General features: G+C 33.6%; 1 protein-coding gene across 6 annotated transcripts in view; it reads right to left on the bottom strand.

The window, feature by feature from the left end:
- RNF144A (ring finger protein 144A) overlaps window positions 1–16933 on the bottom strand; it is a 141361-nt gene that overhangs the window by 28645 nt on the left and 95783 nt on the right. For all 6 annotated transcript variants that reach the window (XM_051976073.1, XM_051976071.1, XM_051976074.1 and 3 more), the window contains 3 exons: window positions 4835–4939; window positions 4601–4661; window positions 509–716 (listed from right to left, as the gene is read on the bottom strand). In XM_051976073.1, coding sequence (XP_051832033.1) covers window positions 509–716; window positions 4601–4661; window positions 4835–4939 — 374 coding nt within the window. The remainder of the gene's footprint in view (window positions 1–508; window positions 717–4600; window positions 4662–4834; window positions 4940–16933) is intronic.

The raw sequence follows: 16933 nt of genomic DNA, 5'->3' as shown, positions 1-16933 counted from the left end.
CTAGGACCCATCCTTTTAAAGATCTGTAATAATAGTTTAGTAATCCCCTCTACTAATTCTTTCGGTATTCTAGATGTCTTTCACCTGGTAATTTGATTTCATGGACAGATAGGTTTTTTTTTTTTTAATTATCTCCTTAGTGATCACAAGTTCACTTAGTTTCATCTAACTTTCACAATCAATTTAATTTTCCCTATAGACTTGATTATAAAAGGCTTTGATTTAAAGGACCCCTAACTACATAGGGACATGTGACATTTGAACCTTATCCTATTAGGCTTAGTGGTACAATAAACATCAGTATTTATTATTATCAGAATTACTATTGTTAATGTTTTACAATTTTAAACAAAGCTTTACATTTCATTAAGACTCTTACTTCTATTTATTTGAACTTCACAGCAATCCTGAAAAGTAGAGGGTTTATCTCACAAATGATGATGATTTTCTTGCCCTAGCCTCATGTGATTGATGTAAGCCAGAAGTAGCCTGAAAAAAAAAAGGTTACCTTGTTTCTCCTGGGAGGAAGGTGACTGGCATTGTTTCTTGGCAGCTCTGTCCAGGATGCCAATTGGCTTTGCAAGAAGAACAAAATTCCATGTTGCATGCTTTACATTGCACCAACTGTGGTGTTTGTGGCCCCATATCTTGAAGTTGGCAAACAGCCTGGCAGGTAGAAGATGGGCACCATGTCCGGCAGGGATCCAATAGCACTTCTAATATGGGAATGTGAAATATCCCATTAGAATTATAGAGGGTTACTCTGCCTTCCATCCAGTGAACACTTAACATAAAGAGCATACAGTACTGAGGAATCTTTGTCCAGGTTGGAATTGATTACTCTTTGGGTTCAATGAAACAACTATGCTAGGTATTGGCAGAGAAATAAATATGACAGAAATCTTGCCCTCACAAAGCTTAGTCTAGTAGAGGGAGAGAATTTTGAAATAGAGAAATAATGATAATAACAAATAACATAGACAAGTACATATAAGAAGTATAAATAGCATGCTATGGTGGTGTTTATGCTACTCCTTAAAGAATGGGGAAAAAAGGATCTCAACAGAAGAAAGTTGAAGAGAGAAAATATTGCTTTCTAAATATTAGTAGCACTAAAACACACCATGAATCAAATCATTCAAGATACTGGTAGTTATATTGCTTGTTTTATCCTGATATTTTCATTTAAATCATGGTTACAAAGGATATTGAAGCTGGGGGTTTAAATAATGACCCAAGTCTACAGAATGGTATTTAGAGGCTGTTTCATTCTACTACCAAATTTCATGCCAAAACTGTACTTTTTAAATAACTTTCCATTTCTGAGTCCTATTATCAACATGATTAAAAAGTCTTATAAATAAGAAAACAAATACCTTTCCTCCTTTTTCCCATTCTTCCCCTTTTATTTCCTTAATAACTGGGAGAATCTGAATCTTAAATTTAAAAACAGAGTCCTTCATATAAAGATAATTTTTCAAGCACTAATTTAAATAGTTATGGCAGTCTAGTTTAAAGCAGGGCCCATGAGAAAATTGGATAAAAAAAATAATGGAGATGGAGGGTAGAAAGTGACTGAAAAGAAGTACTATTATAAGATCACAGGATTTGGAACTGAAGTAACAGAGATAACTTGGTCCAAACTTTTCATTCTGTACAGGAGGTAACTGAGGCCCAGAAATGACTTTCCTATGGTCACACTAGTAGTCAGTGGGGATTTGAACTTAGATCTTCTGAATTTCAATGTCTTTTCTGCTGCTTCATGATATCTCTTGAGGTTGGAAATGCATAAGCTAAAAAACTATTGCCACCTTGGAGAGTCTTACACAACTATTCAGCAACATGAAGTAATTAGACATTGTATTGGAAAGAGTGATGGGGTTCAGAGTCTGAATCCTAATTCTGTTCCTTCTCACTCTGTTATGACTTGGGCCAAGTTCTCACTTGTCTAAAGCTTAGTTACCTCAAGTGTGAGATGATGGAATTGGCCAAGGTATCCTCTGAATACTTTCTTGGTGCTTTCATAAATTTATTCTAGCCAGGCATTGGAAAGTCAGAATAAAAGGACATTACAGAGAAACTTTAAATAAAATTTGATAATTCTGTCTAAAAGTGACCTTGCATCCCTTTATGATGATAACTGCTGGATCCTAGGGAAATAGAAATAAGCAACTACGAAGTTGTTTATTTCTATCTCCCAACAGTTCTTGATAGCAGCAAATCCCAAGACACCCCAAAGAGAAGTACCAAGAAAAAAAAATGGTGGTTCTCAGGAGGCATAATGGCATAAAACAAAGTCCACAGAATCAGAAATTAGATTCAAATCCTGACTCTGGTACATAGGGTTTTGGGTGACCCTGACTGAATCTGTCACTTTTCCTTTCTAAGCTTCCATTTTCTCATCTACAAAATAAAGCTAAATGCTAAAGTCCCTTCTAGTTCTAACTTATCATTCAGCTTTCCCTTTCCAGGAATCCCCTTACTGACTATTCCTGTCCCATCTTTGATCCAGGATCATATCTTTAAAGTGTCAGAGTTTACTATCAGGAGAAAGAATCAAATGGATCAAAAATAGGAAAGTGTTACACCATTTCCAATGACTGACTACACACTATGGCCTTTAGAAAGGAATCAACCTAGAAATATCATCACAATGCTGCAAAGGACTTTAGAAGATAACTAAACCAAGTCCTTCATTTTATAGTCCAGAGTCACACCAGCAAAAAGCAGAAAAACCATAATTTGGGCCTAGGATTACTCATTTGAAATCCATTCCACTTTCCATTCAATTTCCAATGCCTCAGAGAACAAGAGTAGCCCACATTTTTTTGCAACCCAGTTTGTATTTCTTTGAGTGTATATTTTGCACAGGGGTATGTTAGTCCAGGGTCATTCACCAGGAACAAAGAAATAGCCTAGATAGATAGCATTGTCCATTATGCTATCACATAAAGACAAGCCCTATTATCAATGGAGTTGTAAAGGAAAGAAAGCATAGCTGAAGTTTCCATGGAAACTAATTTAATTTTCTGACTTTTTGTGCTTCCACAATGGGTAACACTGTGTGTGTTGTCTTGTTGTCTTGTGCCTGGTAGACCAGATTCTCATTGGGAGACATGGAGAATGAAAGGGATTCTGGTCCAGGTCACCTGCCACACTAGCTGCATCTCCAGGAGATACTTAATGTCATGAACATATTGCTTGTGGCATCTGGGCTATGAATTCCACTAACATTTTCACACACCTATTCCCTAGGTTTCAGTGGGTTCATATATAATGTAGGATGAAATCAATAAAGAAAGGCCAGGCTAAATTTACTAATTTGACATTGGTAATATTTGAAGGGGAAGGGAGAGAAGGATGTAGAGGAAAAAAAACAAAAGAAATAACTGGTAGGGTAATTATAAATAATACTCATTTATTTATTAAAAACAAGGTTCCTAGGGATCTTTATCTCTTAAAATTTTGATGATCTAATGAGAGCTCTTTACCTGGTTTAAAAAATAACAGAACTGAATTTCTTTTAAATATTCTTAGGAACTCAATGTTTCTTATCTAGTTAAATTGCCTTTTAGTCTGATAAAGTCTGAATTTATGAGCTTTTAATAAAATGACATTCAGCCAGCTGGAAACAGTTTTAATATTTTAAAAAGAAAAAATAATCCTGTGTTATTATTTTCTTAAGGAGCTCATAGACTAATGGGATAGGCAACATGCAAATTATTATATACAAATAAGTTATACAGAAGATAAATTGAAGAGATGATCACTGCCAATATTTTGTATTTGTAAATTTCTCAGTAAATTTCATTTTAGCAAATTCAATACATTAAAGTTACAATTTAGAGATCATGGATCCTTGGTACTGATGGAGAAGAACCCTAGAATAGTAAATTTGGACAAGAACTCAGAATACAGAGTATCAGAGCTTCAAAGGCCTTATGGAATCACAGATTATACAATGTAGTTCCTTCATTTTTCATAAAAGTTTTCTAACCTGTATAAAACATACTGAAGTATAATCTCAAGAGATAACATATATACATAAAGTACTTAGTAAGCTTTAATGTGCTCTATAAATGTTAGTTATTATGATGAATATGAGCTAGTTATAAAAATCACTTGTTTTAAAAAAAATAATTTTTACCCTTGCAAAGGTATTTCTATAAGATAGTAGGCTCACTGCAAATGATTTAAAATATGATTTGCTTTACAAATATTCATTTTATAACCAAAATGCCATAACTCAAAGAGCTTTGGATTTAGAGGCCTGGATTATAATCCTGGCTCTGAAAATAATGGCTATACAGAGGTTACTTTAAATTTTTAAGCTTCAGTTTCCTCATCTCTAAGATAATACTTGTAGTATCTATCACATTGAGTTACTGTAGGAAAAGGGCTTTGAAAATATTAAACTACTATATAAATTTAAAATGTTGTTTATGTTATTATTCAGTTTTTCAAGAAAAATAAAATTATTTTAGAAAATGAAATATCACAGAGCTATTTTTCTCTGTTCCCTCCCCCTCCACCACCACTACCAAAATCAGTATGATTCTGAGAGCAAGTGGAGCAGTCATGTATGAGGACAATTACATACCTCTTTCAAATTGCAGCTTTTTATATCTTTGCATAATTTCAGATGCAACCATACATTCAATCTAATTAAAAACAAAGAACACAAATAAGCTTGTATCTAGAAGAAAACCAAAGACATATTTAAATGTATGTGACTTTTAAGAGTTGCTAATACATAGGCCAAAGCAAACCAACCAGCAATCTAATTGGAATAAATTTTCATGCATTAAGAGACTCAATTGTATTATTAACATGCCTCATTCTCTTGTAGATGACCTCGTTTTGGACAAGCTGCATCTGGGCAGCTAATTGCAGTTTCTAATCCTTCTTTGATCAATAGCTCAACATACTGTTTCAGGCACTGTAAGAAAAGCAGAGAAAACATATGTAAACATTCTTCCATTTTATTATCAATCTAATAATTATTAGTGGTGGTGGGGAAGCAGAAAAATGGGTTTTCACAATGATGACCACAAGTTGTCAAGAAATGAATAATTTTTGTTTATTAAAACCCTTATTTAAAAAGGCAAGGGAAAATATCATCCATCACAAAAAGCTATCTAAAATAATCCAAGTTTTATTCTAGTATATAATCAATTAAAAGTATCATTAAGTACCTACTAAGTTCTAGATACTAGGGGTATAAAAAGAAAAAAAAATTTTAGAAAGAAGTTAAATTTTGTATATGTTGATATGTCTCAGATATTTTTTAAAAAGAAAATAAGAAAGCCCTGACTATCAAGAATGACCCATTCTATTGACTCCAGAATCACACCAAACTTCCAAATACTTATTCTCAAATATAATAAGTAAAATATGACAGTAATATGGCTTTGGATACATCTTTGAATATCTTTGGGTCAGAACTGTGAAATGAGGAAAATGCACTGAATAATCTCTAATAACAGTGTGTAGAGCACTGCAACTGGAGTCAGGAAGACCTAAATTCAAATCTAAGCTCAGAAGTTTACTACCTGCATGATTCTAGGCAAGATCTTTAATTCTTGTTTGCTCTCAGTTTCCTCATCTGTAAAATGGGGATAATAGATAAAATTCCTTTTAATTCTATTTTTTTTAATGTGTGCTATGATGATGATGATAATTATAACTTCATGTCAAAGTTAAAATGTGTATTTGCATGCAAAGAAGCAGCATTGTACAATGGCTAAGAACTAGATTGAGAGTCAAAAAGATCTGAATTCACATATTAGCATTATGATTTGGGGCAAATCTCTTAATTTCTGGTTCCTGCTAGAAAGTTTTCTAAAAGTAGTTGCAGATCTTATTTAGCTCAAGTGATTTCCTCTTTAGGCGTTCCCTATGCCAAGGAAATCAAAGATTCAAACCAAAAATAATTTTTTAAAAAAGAATACATAATAAGCAAAGGATGATGTCAGCCCCAATGGGTCATAGGAAACACCTTTTCTTTCTCTCTCTTTTTTTAAAATCAGCATTTATTCATTCAGTCCTGTAACCAGAGGTTAGATTAGAACATATGTGATTAAATAGCTCCAAAAATGATATCTTGAGTCAGCTAACAAGCACAGTGCTGATATAGCTCTGAGCTTAAAGTTGGGAAGACCAGAGTTCTAATACTCCCTCACATTTACTAACTGTGTGACCCTAGGCAAGCGAATTATGTTGGCTTTAGTTTGGCCATCTATACAATGAGGAGACTGGTAACATGGATCACATGTTATGTTTAAAAATCTAAAAGCAAAAAAAAATTATTTTTAAAGAATCAAATAAAACTGATCAAATTCATACAAATTCTAAGTCGACATAGCCTCTATTTAAATTTACAAAGGTACATTTTACCACTACCAGCAGAACACATTGTTCCTATCAATAATATCAAAGCATTAAGAATATCCTAAGCTGTCATAAGTAGGAAAGCTTAAAAAAAAATTAGATACCCATCAACTGAGAAATGAATGAATAAACTGTGGTATTTGTGGTACACTATTAAATAGTATACCTTAAGAAATTATAAATATATAAGTATATAAATAGTATTAAATACCATTTGTGTATGTATGCAGTATACTATTGAATTGTATACCATAAGAAATTACAATTGTAATGAAGTTAGAGGAAGGAGCTGGATGAATAACATAAAGACAACAGAACCAGGGGAAAAACCAATAAAACGATCATAATGTAAAGATAAATCATATTAAAAGATATTGAAATTTAGATCAATGCAATTACCAAAAAACATTATATATATATATACATATATATATATATATATGTGTATATATATATATATGTATATATATATAAAAAATTATTATTACTTTCAATAGAGAGGTGGTAGACTATGGATATAGCAGTTATATATTCTGTCAAATGTTAAAATGTGTAAACTTTCTCTTTGTTGTTAGGGACAGTTCAAAGAAAGATCTTGAGAAACAAAAGAGATTTACTTTAAAGCTCAGAAAATACAGAAAATGGTGGTTGTTTGACATGCAATATAAAGTCATGAGGCTCATAAATTATGCTGCCCTGTAGTTCAGTTGATTGGTCCTTTATATCTCCCAACAAGGAGGAGGATGCTTTCCTATCAGTGAGGGTGTAGGGAGGGTGGGCCAGCACTGTAAAGCTGGAAAGTGCTGATCAGTACCAGTCTGAAATGGATGAGCCGTAGACCAGGATAATCTGGGTCATCCTAAAGGGCTATATTGTGCATCTTCTAGGTGACAGAGCACTTCTTAAAGCCAAACAAGGGTTTCTCAAGTATAAAGTGGTTTTTGTTCTGCCTTGTTTGAATACAGATTCCCAAAAACCATGTTGGTAATTCCATAGGAGGATCTACCCAGCCCCTAATTATAGCTAGTTTTCTTGATTCTAGTATAAAAATTATTCCACCTAGAAGACCTGCAGGTTAGAATTAGGGTTAACCCTAAATTAAATTAATCCTAAATTCATGCTCAACCATTCATATCTATGCTACAAGTTATGTTTCTTCAGAGGCATCTCTGTAGGTAAAAGCTCCTATCACAGAACTGCAATAACTTAGATTTCAAAGGCACTCATCCAGTCCATGTCATACCTAAACAATGGTCCCAAATTCAAGCCATCTGTAGTTATATAAAAAAATGCTCTAAATCACTTTTGATTAGAGAAATGCTAACTAAAACAACCCTAAGGTACCATCTCACACCTCTCAGATTGGCTAAGATGACAGGAAAAGATAATGATAAATATTGGAGGCCATGTGGGAAAACTGGGACACTAATGAATTGTTGATAAAGTTATGAAATAATCCAACAATTCTAGAGAGCAATTTGGAACTATGTTCAAAGGGCTATAAAATTGTGTATACTTTTTTATCCAGCAGTGCCACTATAGGTCTATATCCCAAGGAAATTATAAAGGAGGGAAAAGGATCCACATGTGCAAAAATATTTGTAGCAGCTCTTTTTGTTTTGGCAAAAAATTGGAAAATCAGTAGATGCCCATCAATTGGAGAATGGCTGAATAAGTTGAGGCGTATGAAAATAATGGAATATTACTATTCTATAAAAAAGGATGAGCAATTTGATTTTAGAAAGGTCTGGAAAGATTTATATGAACTGATGCTGAGTGAAACAAACAGAACCAGGAATACATTGTACACAATAAGAGAAAGATATGCAATAATCAATTATAAAAGACATGGTGGTTCTTCTCAATAGTTCAATGATTCAAAACAATCCCAATAAACTTTGCACAGAAAATGCCATGTGCATCCAGAAAAAAAATTAAGAACACTGAATGTAAACCAAGACATGCCATGTTCACTTCTTTTTTTCTATTTTTTCTCTCTCCCATTTTTTTCCTTTTTCTCAAAAAAAAGTTTTTTCTCCCAAAATGATTCATAAAATAATGTATTAAAAATAAATAAATTTATTTTTTCTAACAAATTTATTACTATTATTATTATTATTATTATCCACCTAAGGGATTGTCTTTTTTTGCAGACCTTCACTGTGTGAACTTGAAATAGCCCATTCACTTTGTAAAAGCTCTTTAGGATCTCATTACTTATGTCAAACTCCAAATCTTCCTCTCCACAGCTTCTATCCACTGCTTTTTCCTCTGGCCTTTGGCCAATAAGAACAAGAGTAATCCATTTTAAAACACATGACAATATTTCAGTTACCTGAAGATAACCATCCTAAATCCTTCCCTTCTTCTTAAACTAAAGATCCCTGTTCTTCTGGCAGTGTAAGCTGCTAATTAAGAAAACCAAGTCCTTACTCAATTTAGCAAACAGAATCATAATACTAGCTCATTCCAGTGGACAGATGGAATGAAATAGAAGCAGAACTGTCAGTAATCCAGTCTCATTTAGAGACTAGGATAAAAGTATTACTAAGATGCCAGACAGACTTAGATGCAAATATACTTGTTCAGTATAAGCTTCTTCAGATGTAAGTCTGAATTTCTAAAACAAACACAGCAAGTAACTACCGCCAGCACTGACTTTTACTTTCTTTAAACCATTAATCATCAAGATTAAATAAGCTTCTCTTCTATTTATATCATAGTGGTAGGTCTGAGAATAAAAAAGTAAAAAACAAACAAACAAAAAAAAAAAAACAAAAAAACAAGAGTTTGTCTTCAAGAAGCTTATATTCCATCAAACTTGAGAGATGTTTTTGCCTTTCACTGGTTTCCTGAAGAAATGCAATATAATTAAATATTTCATAACAAGCTATAGCAACAATGACCGTCAACATTTATTAAGTGTTTTGAGGTTTGCAAAGTGCTTTGCATATTCTCATCAAGAGTCTGATATGTGTCACTCAGTGCACTAGATACAGTGTAAATGGCTTTATGAAGCTCACTATCTGAGGCAATAAATTGGTTCTGTTGGACAAAGATTAGGTGGGACAAAGAGCACTGGGGTGTCACTAACCAAATCAAATCTCTACTCTGGGTCTCATTTTTATCATCTGTAAAATGAAAAATTACCTAGTCTTACCCCTTAAAGACCTTTCCAGCTCTGAATAAGATTCTAAGATAAAGTACATAAAAAACAACCAAAAAACTCAGAAACAAAAAACTGGGAGAAAGGAAAGATTTGTGACCACTTATTATCATTATCTCCTGCTTCCCTACTTCTCTAGACATCATTGTGGGAATCTGTGTGTCACTGTAAAAAGACCATTTAACTGCCCACTTAGCATTTTGGCAATTGATTTAACAGCTTTGCTCTTTATAAACTATATCAATTTGGTATAGTGAAAAGAAACCCAAGTTTGAAGTTAAAAAAAGATATTTAAATCTTGTCTATCTTGCTTTCTAGGTACATATATTTAGACAGCCTACTTCTCTCACCTGTGAAGGGGATGTCAATCAATAAGCACTTATTATTGGGGCAGCTAGATGGCGCAATAAATAGAGCACCAGCCCTGAAGTCAGGAGGACCTGAGTTCAAATTTAGTCTCAGACACTTAACACTTCCTAGTTGTGTGAATCTGGACAAGTCACTTAAGTTGCCTCAGCCAAAAAAAAAAAAAAAAAAGCACTTATTATAAAGCATTTTCTATATGACAGATACTGTTAAGCTCAAAGGAAATAAAGAAAATTGAATAAAAATGGTCTGTTTTCAAGGAACAAATTCTAATGGGAGAACATATAAACATCTAAATACAGATAAGGCATATATTTATTATGTGCCAGACACAAGTTTTAATGATATAAAGAAAAGCAATTTAAAACAGTTTTTGCCTTCAAGGAGCATATTCTAAAGGGAGAAAGAACACAAATATCTTTCTACACATAAGGCATAGACAGGCTAATTGAAAGTGATTTGAAAAGGGAAAACTTTAGCAGCTGTGGGGTCCAAAAAAGGCCTCCCTCAGAAGGTGGAATTTGAGCTGAGTCTTAAAGACAGAAATAGGGGGGGGGGGGGGAGGGGAGAGGGAATGTATTCGTAGGCATGGAAGACAGCCAGTGAGAAGGTTCCAAGGTGGGAGATCAAGTGGTTTGTTTTAAGGAATTGCAAATAAACCATTGTAGTTGGAACTGAGTCTGAGAAGAGAGAAGTAAGATTTAAGAAGGATAGAAAAGCAGAAAGGAAGCCTATTATAAAGAGCTTTAAAGACCAATGGATTTTACATTTGAAACTGAATGAAATAAGGAACCACTGGGATTCTTGGATCAAGGCACCATCATCTAGGTGCTACAGAGAATAGAGTACTTAGACCAGAAATCAGGAGAACCTGAGTTCAAGTATAACAATAGACATTCAATGGCCATGTGACTCTGGGCAAGTCCACTTAACTAGTGTCCTGAACTGTAAAATGGGGAACATACCTACTCATTTGATCCTGCTTTGAGAAGATTATGAGATATTTGTAAAGTGTTTAGGGCCCAGTAGATACTTAAATGCTTCTCCCCTCCTCTTTCCTTTTTATTCTGATTATTAGTAGTCATCTCATATTTTAACAAACTATGCTCTTGTTGAATTTGGACCCCATTTTCACAACTATTTCAAAAAAACACTTTACACTGGAATGGAGACAGAATTATGGTAAGGGAGAACAGCTGGAAGGCTAGTGCAATAGTAAAAACAAGATGTGATGGTCTAAACCAGGGTAGCAGTAACATTAGCTGAGAGAAATGTACACTAGTGATCTTGGAAAGGCAGAACCAGCAAGTGAAGATTTGGCTGTGGAGTTAAGGATGACACTAAGATGTTGACTAGGGCCATACAAGACAATCTCAAGGTCTTTTCAATTCTAAATCCAATGATGCTACTTCTCCCTATGAAATTTATGAGAACCAGTATCTCAATGAATGCTTCAAGTTGGAAAACTGGCCAATGTGATGAAGGAATCAGAACTGTATTCTCATAGTAAGCACCATATTAGTTATTATTATTAATTTTTTCATTTTGTTTTTGGCATCTTGAGAGTCACATTTAAAAAAAAAAAGAAGGCTTTTGATGTCTACTCCCAGAGTTCTAGAACTTGTAATCCCATGATTTGTTGCTTGTTTAGTTTTGATAGAAGGCTAAGGTAGTTAATAGGATCTTAGATTTAATGCAACCTTCTCATTTTGGACATGGGGAAACTGGGGTTCAGGGAGTTTAACTAATTTGTCCAGGATCACACAAACAGTGACACAATATTTGAACTCAGATTGTTCTGATTCTGGCCCATTGCTCTATTTATTGTTCTGGAGACACAAAGAGACAAGAAAGATACATGCATTATGTTAATTTACACAATAAAAAGTGATCCCTTAATAATAATAGATTTATTTATAAAACACTCTAAATGATATGAAGAAAAGGAAAAAATAAAGTATAAAATGTATTACTACCTTCTCTTAATTTGATGGTGCTAATTCAATTTTGGTTATTTTAGCTTATTCTCAATGTGCCATTATTTATGGTTATGTTAACATAATTTTGCTCCTCACTAGGTTACTAACAGCTACAATGCTTTGAATTCATTTGATTTGATATTTTCTTCATTCCCAGAATAGCTAATATCTAGTCTCTGTCTTCAAGAACAGTCTAAAGTATCCTTCCTCTCTCCATGACAACTGTGCTGCCTTCTATAATGAAGGCACATACTTTTCATCCCAGCAAGCTCTAATTAAGCTCCTACTAGGCTCTGAATGAATAACTCCGTACAATTCAACAACTTGATGATGTAAAGTATTTGAATATTTTGAAGAGCAACAAAAGGCTAAAGTAAAGCCCTATTATGTAATTATAAGATGCATTTCTTTAAAAATATAATAAAAGCACAATCACATTTTTGCTTTGCTTTTTCTGTTCCTTAAAAAAAAAAAAAAAGAAAGAAAAGAGGAGATGTTGGGAAGATGTGTGCTTTTCTAAATTTACAAAGTTCTAATACTGTCAATCAAATGAAATGTTTATTTTATTGTTCTGCACTTTTAAGTCCTTTACTATGTTCACTAAAAGAATCAAAAGTGGGCAGTCCGAACCACCCAGGACCTAGTACCTTAGTATTGCTACTATTTATTTCTATTCATAAAACTCTCATTAAATTCACTCTATTTTTCATACCCCAGACAGATTAATCCTCTTAAAACACTGTTTTCTCTGGCTCATTCTCCCATTCAAAAAATGTCAATGAAACCATGGGATAAAAGTCTAATTCAGACTTCTGCAATTTCTCCCATTCTATGTTTCCAAATTTTAACTATTCTTCCATTCAGACCATTTGCCCAGATGTTTGCCAAATTTAATAAATAAAAACTGTGGATAAATAATTCACAGACTCCAGACAGTGAGAAAACAGGTTATAATTGGGTCCACTTCTCTTGTTATTGATATGTTATGTCTGCATTTTTACTTTTCCATGAGTTAAAATGTATGAAAACTAATATTTTCTTACTTTTAACATGATGATAAAGTATAAAGATATTAATGAATCAATAAGCATCTGTTAAGTATCTACTATGTGTCAGGCACTTTGCTAAGAAATAGCAATACAAAAAGAAGCAAAAGATAGTATTTCCCCTCAAGTAGCTTATAGTCTAACAGGAAGATCACATGCAAGCAGATATATACAAAGCAAGCTATATGCAAGATAAATATAAAATAAGTAAAAAGGAGAAAGCACTGAATTAAAAGTGACTATTTAAGAAAGACTTCCTATAGAAGGTACAATTTTGGTTGGAATTTAAAAGCAGTCAGAGAGGTCAGTTTTTGGATCAAAAATGCCATGAAAACCTCCCAGTTCTGAATTTCAGTAAGCATGACATAGAAAAGGGGAGACTGGAGTTAGAATCAGAAGACATGGCTCATACTTTCATAAATTTAGAGCTAAAATGGACTTAAAGCCATCTAGCCAAAACTTTTCATTTTACAAAGTAAGCAACCTAAAACCTATTGAGGTGCTTTGGTTTATCCAAAGTCACACAGCAAAAATAAAAAAATAAAAAGGTTGGAATTCATATATTTTTTTCTTATATCACCAACCAGAACTTTTTCCTACATTGGTTCTATCCTTCAGCTTTATAATTATATATGTCATGTAATCTACATTGTTCTCATCTTAAAGTGGAATAATGCTATTTTCTCATATGGATTTTGTGATCAGCAAGCTGTATAAATGGTAATATAAACTTCTGTTATTAGTCTGGATAGTTAGTTTTAAGTAAAAAGGGTGCCTATGTTCTCAGCACATCCCTGCTTATCTCTGGTTCAACAAAGTGACCTTCTTTATAATTAATAGGCACACAGTTCAAGTAACTGATAGAAGTGCCCTTCTAAAAGCTGATAGAGGTATCCAGTAAACAGGATATTATTTGTAGAAGTATTTCTAACTTGATTTTTCCAAGAGATTCACAAGAAAGTCTAAACTCAAAACATTGTTAAAACAGGCAGTAGTTTGCTACAACTATAGAAAGGACATCATAACAGGCAGGACTTTCAATAAATCATGTTTCCTTTAGTTATCATTAATAACATACTCAAAAAATCTTGTTTTACATGCTAGTTGCAAAGTTGAAGAGCAACTTCTAAAACTATCTAAAACATCCAGGTTAAGAATCACAGTATCAGTGATAACTCTGCTCTGTCAACACGCAACACATGGTATAGAAGCTGTTTATATTTGTGTTTTACTGAGAACATTAACCTACAAGTCTTTGAAAGGAGAGGGGTGAGAACATGAAGAGTTTCTTCATCTTAACACTACCAATAGTCCTAATCAACCATTTTTAAAAGCAAACTATAACTTTAAAAAGACCTATAATTATATAACTATAACATGACAGAAAAGCTGCTTTTATTAAAATATTTCTTATATAATATTTTGCCAAGATTATGGACTAGAAGAGACTTTAGAGATCACCCAGTCTGATACCCCTCAATTTAATGATAAGAACATTTAGACATGAAAAATTAATTGTCATGGGTAATGCAGGAAGTGAGTGGTAGAACTAAAATTAAAATCGAAATCTTATGCCTCCAAATTGGGTGTTCTTTATCTAACCCATAGAACTTTCCTTATCAATCAATAAACAAATATTTAAGTATCTATCATGACATTCACACTGTTATTTGGCACTAAGGATATAAATACAACAGTTATAACTATATCAGCTGCTACAAAGTTTAAATTCTATTAAGGGGTATAACTTATACCAAGAAATGGCAACCAGGTAAGGAAGCTTTGTTCTAGCTTCTCATGGGTGGTAAATGGAACTGTATGTATATAGTAATACTATTTTCCAGTAGCCATGGTAAAATTCAAATATTGATTTGCTTATTGTTTCCTGTGGAAAAGGTGGAAAGCGGGGAAAGGTACATGGGAGGTAGAAGGGCAAATGACAAAATGATTTTGCTGTTTAGGTCCTAGTGTCTGATGGATGGTTGGATGGGATGAAATATATTCTGAAAGTGACCAGAGAAAAACTGTAATGAGGATTAAATCCAGTCAGCTCTGCTTTAGGAAGTATAAGCTGAGGTGACTGTCTACTGTAGTGCAAGAGTGAGAGATGAGAGCCTCTGGAGGGCCTGTTCTAAGATTTTTTTATTCTTGGTAAGGAGAAATAGGCTGTGGTAAAGCAAATAGCAAGATTCGGTTGGCTGGACTCTGATTTAATGGATGCTTAAGAAATTTGTTAATTAACTTATAAATTAATTCAGTAGAATCAGACCCCTTTATCTTCAAAAGCATATGAATGATTCTTTTACCTAAATTCAGACTTGTCCCCTATGACTCGGAAGTTTTTATCTACTAATACTTTGGGGGAGAGGGCAAGAAACAGAAAATGGTAAAAAAGACCTGATACAGAAAATGGTGAAAAAGACCTGTTATTTCTTTAAAATATTATACACTATTCAAGGTCACACACCTTGAATCAAAATTTAAATCATGCCTGGTTTTATTTGTTAGTTTTCCTGACACTGGGCCTACCATTTCAGCATTTCAGACTTGATAACATATTGAATGGATATGCTTTCTAATCTGAAAAAAAAAAAATCATATCCATTTCAACAGGAGAGAGAGGCTTATGAAATAATGGAAACAATATGTTGACATACTGGAAGATCTGGTTCAAATCCTGACCCTGCTACTTATTATTTATTACTCAGTTTGTAAAATGAATGGGATCAATAGATGATCTCTAAGGTATTATTTCCACCTTTGATTTTTTTTTTAGCAACAAAACTGAAATTCACTGTTTCACACATACCTGTAGGATATGACAGCCTGCAAACCTGGATTCTAACCATATGGTGACATTCTGAGTCCTTCTTAAATCAGTTGTTTTCAAGGGGACTAAGAAAATCTGCAGCATTTAGCAATGTTGAATTTCACCAAGCTTTCTAGTTCCTAAGGGAAAGAAGGCTTGCTTAACAGTCATGAGAACTTATAACAAACCTTGCCAACCCATGGGAACCTTTGCAGTGCCTTTCACTAAAGGCATTATGTTTTCCTGCAAAGCACAGGAATTCTATTTTGCTGACAAGCCACAGCATGAATTACACAAAGATGTTTACTTTTTAAAAAAAGGAGAGAGGATATGAACATTTTTCTCCCCAGAGAAAATTGGGTCTAATCATCAGTGCCATTTATATTTTTCTAAGCCCTTTAGAATTTCAAAGGCATTTCCCTCACAATCCCATATAGCAAGTAATGCAAGTAAGGGTTATAATCTCCATTTTCACTTTTGAAAACTGAAACTCATAAGTCAAACAACACAAGAGCTAAGCCAGGATATCATCCACGATGTTATTAATCCTCTTTATGGATGAAAGATGAAAAATAAAGATATAAACCTAAGGTCTCCAGAGCACCAATCAAAGTGACTCTTTGAGTCATTACATAGTCTCTACTTTGGGCAGAGAAGTTTATTTAGAGTTCCCTAAAAAAGTCTAGGGTGGGGGTTTGGGCCCAGAAACTTTTGTTCACATGGTTTTTCCTATCTAGAAGTTCTTTTCCTCCTTTGTCATTAGATGAATACTACTCATTCTTGAAGACCCAGCTCAAGTTTCTCTTTCAAGATCTGGACATCAACTTAATTACTCCCACAATTTTTCACAATGAGCTCTCCTATTCAAAGCTCACAGTCCTCACAACTCAGAATCCTTATTTTTCCAGGCCCCAAAGCTCAAAGAATTTAACTCATTCCTGGAAGTTAAGCCCTCCACAGAGAGTCCACTAAGTCAGTCCTAAGGCACTGTCCTGAGGAAATAGCAAAGCAATTTAAATTAAGAAGCTTGAGTTGAAATACAGCTCTGAAACTTAAAAACTTGGGAACCTGGGGAAATCTATAAATATTCATATGTAGAATCATGAATGATTATAGGGTAAGAAGTGAGTTCTATAAACCCAAATGCTATATATACATAGGAACTGTTATTCGTTGG

The sequence above is a fragment of the Antechinus flavipes genome, chromosome 2 (assembly GCF_016432865.1).
Source record: "Antechinus flavipes isolate AdamAnt ecotype Samford, QLD, Australia chromosome 2, AdamAnt_v2, whole genome shotgun sequence".
Taxonomy (NCBI): Eukaryota; Metazoa; Chordata; class Mammalia; order Dasyuromorphia; family Dasyuridae; genus Antechinus; species Antechinus flavipes.
Note: the sequence above shows the minus strand (reverse complement) of the source record. Positions and strands in the feature narration are given on the sequence as shown.